General features: G+C 32.2%; 1 protein-coding gene across 1 annotated transcript; it reads left to right on the forward strand.

Moving 5' to 3' along the window:
- Positions 1–1,306: 1,306 nt before the first annotated feature.
- Positions 1,307–2,155, forward strand: LOC149537948 (uncharacterized). Its single transcript, XM_089802282.1, has one exon. It carries the CDS (start codon positions 1,360–1,362, stop codon positions 1,987–1,989), a length of 630 nt encoding a protein of 209 aa, XP_089658408.1. The 5' UTR covers positions 1,307–1,359; the 3' UTR covers positions 1,990–2,155.
- Positions 2,156–3,348: the final 1,193 nt, after the last annotated feature.

Genomic DNA, 3,348 nt, shown 5'->3' on the forward strand with positions numbered 1-3,348 from the left:
CTATCAGAGATTTGTGGAAGCGGGTCCACTGTGAATTGAAACACAGGTATAAGATAGGCAATAGATTTAAGACCGAGTTGGTACAAAACTTACAAAACAATCAATGGTGGTGAAGATATTTTATCATATTTCTGATATTCTGATATGTCAGAGCTAAAATATATTTTCTGCCAAGATTAATAGTAAAAAAGGTTTCGAGGATAACTAAATTTCTTTATAATTAGATTTTGTGGAGATTTGAAATCCACTTACTGAATGCTATTAGAAGATAGATTATCAGAAACCAAAGAAACCAAACAACAACTAAAGAAAGTTTTCAAAGACCCGAAAACCTTATTTAAAAAACGAATAATTGGTGTATAAGATAAGCTATTCTAACTAATAATAACTATTAGTCAGACAATAGAATGCTATAACTTCTACAAATCAGCAGGAGTGAAGTTAGTTACTGTTGCAAGGCACTGAGACGTTTCATCTTGACAGTGATCTTCTCTCTCTTCATGGCTCCCTCCTTATCAAGGATATGTGGAAGCTGGTCCACAGTGAATTGAGACATAGTTTATGACTGAGTTGGTAGAAAACTTACAAAACAATCAATGGTGGCAAAGATATATTATATTTATAATACTATTAACAATTGTAAAAATCAGATAGCCTTATTAGTTTTAGTGTGAATAAACTTTTTAAGGTAAGTAATATTGGGTGAGTTTGAAGAAGATTGAATCTTATGACCTCATATTTATTGAAGGAAATTTTACTTCAAGACCTCATACTTATTAAAGAAGATTGAATTTTATAACTTTGTACTTATTGAAAAAGATTGAACCTCATCCCCACAATTCTAATACCCTAATACTCCACAAGAACTAAAATATATTTTCTGTCAATGTAAGAGTGCATTGAAGTTGGTTGTTAAGATCAGTGAACCTAAAGTTTTTTTTTTTTTTTCCTCTAGTACCAGAAATCATTTCAATGTAAGAATGGAGTGCATATTAAGGAAAATCCCTTGATGTACATAACCCAACACGAGCTAAGCTTTCCGAAAAGAGACATCTGACATAACCAGTTACAGCATTGTGAGAAGAAAAGGAGAAGCCCCACTTTCATCTAACGCAATGATGTGAAGCTCCCACAACTGGGCCTCAGTTGACGTAACAAAATTGATAGGAAGGAAAAGAATTCCAGAGCCTGGTCCACAAAAATGTCACTTCTATAAAGAGAAATAATGAAAATAATGAAACAAGGAATAAGATGAAATGGCACTTCCCAACTCTCCAACATTCCACATCGCCACCCGCCCCCCACTCTTATTATATTAACATCTCTTTTCTCCCACTAAGTCCAACACAAGCGTAGAGAATGGGAGAAGTAAGAGAATTCAATTACGCAGGCAGCAGCAGAAAAAGAATGGTTTCTGTTCCTGTTTCTGTTCCTCCCATGGCTTTTTCTCAGCTTCCCTTCAGCAGATCTTTTGACCCAGACGGCCCTTTTTACCGGTCACCGGAAACCCAAGTGGAGAAATCCGTGAGAATCTTCGGCATACAGATTGAGAAAGAGAAGGGCAATTCTGAACTGAAATTCGAATGCCGGTTCTGCTGCAGAGTTTTCCCGACGTCTCAGGCTCTCGGCGGCCACCAGAATGCCCACAAACGGGAACGGCGGGAGGTGAAGAGGGTTTTCCGGTCGCCTGAAAATGATGATATTCGTACCAGTTTTGAGCTTTTTGGTCGTCCTGAGTTGCCCTTGACGTTAGATCAGTGTACTTCTGCTATTTATTCTTGTAAGAAATCAAGAGAGGGAAATAAGAAATGTGATGGAAACGATAAATGTGAAGGAAATGGTGGATCTGTGAACCAGTTTTTGCAGGAGAGGAGTGAAGAAGAGAAAAATTCTACAGAAAGTTTTGAGAAGGATTCTTTTGTCGATCTGCGCCTAAGGCTCGGTACTAACTACACCAGTTCAGATATCATTAATAGAGACATCTCTTGAACGTCGTTAACATATAAATGCATATATGGTTATGGTTTTTATCTTATTTAATGGGAGGTTTCAGATCCCAGAACAAACTGTTCATTTTAATTTCCTTCTCATGTGGCCCTAGTTTTCAATGAATTCCAGTACTAACTGAATAACTATAAAATTTTGATTAGCTTTCCTTCTGTCGCCTTAATTTTCAAATATCAATTAGTCTTATTTAATGGGAGGTTTCAGATCAACAAATCGTTCATTTTAACTTCCTTCTCATCTTGTGGCCGTAATTTTCACATTATTTGAATACTAACTGATTGTATATGATTTTGTAAGTAGCTTTTTTCATATCATTTATTCTTCTTTTTCAAGATATTTAAATATCATTTATTCTTATTGATAGTCATTAAGTTTCTGCAAACGTTCAGTTTCTGAATTGAATTGCTGTTTATGCTTTCATATGATTTCAATTTCTAAATTTGACGTATTCGTTTTCACTAAAGAATATCCAGGGAACATGATTTCAGTTTCTGAATTGAATTGCTGTTTATGCTTTTATATGATTTCAATTTCTAAATTTGGCGGTATTCTTTTTCATTAAAGAATATACAGTGGAACCAGAAGGTCCAATCACATATTCTAATTTGAATCTTTTTATTTTTATTTTTACTTCCAAAGACGTAGTACTGAAAAATCCCTGAAAACTTCCTGAATACAAATATCTTAAATAGAGATATATCTTGAATGTTAAGATATATATAATTTTTGTCTTAATTATCTAATCTGAGGGATCAGATGTCAGAACGTTTGGATCTCTGTACCTGTAATTTTCAAATATTGTTCTAAGAACTAATTGTTCTTCTACCAAATTTTTAACTCACCTTTTTATTTCTAGAAATTTCAATATTAATTTTTATTTATTTTTACAATTTCTTGAATGCTAAGAATTTTTATTTCATCATTACTTCAAAATACTTTATATAATTATATTAAAATCTTTTAAAATGTCTTCTTAATATTTACATGTAGAATTTATATAGTATGATGCAGAATTTTTATCTCATTAATTAAATACAAAGGTTGAGATCTCAATACAAATTGTTCATTTTAATTTTCAGTTTATAACTGTTTTTTCCTTTCAAATTCATTTGATTGTTGATTGTTCTTATTTTATTTTTATATTTTAAAATATAGTTAAACTTTTATATTTCTGTTTAAAATTGTTTTATCTTCTTAAAGGAAACGAATTTTGATGGAAAAAAAAATAGTACAACAATATCTATCACGTCACACTCTTATTGGTAATATCAATCTTTTCCATGAATGTTATACATGTATTAGATTAAGAACAAATCACAGCAATTATATCTTCTTTATAAA

The sequence above is a fragment of the Cupressus sempervirens genome, chromosome 9 (genome assembly GCF_028749045.1).
Source record: "Cupressus sempervirens isolate cs-2001-9-10 chromosome 9, ASM2874904v1, whole genome shotgun sequence".
In the NCBI taxonomy this organism is placed as follows: domain Eukaryota; kingdom Viridiplantae; phylum Streptophyta; class Pinopsida; order Cupressales; family Cupressaceae; genus Cupressus; species Cupressus sempervirens.

Excerpts from the sequence above, each read along its gene's own strand:
- LOC149537948 (XM_089802282.1), top strand. The coding sequence starts at position 1,360 with ATGGGAGAAGTAAGAGAATTCAATTACGCAGGCAGCAGCAGAAAAAGA.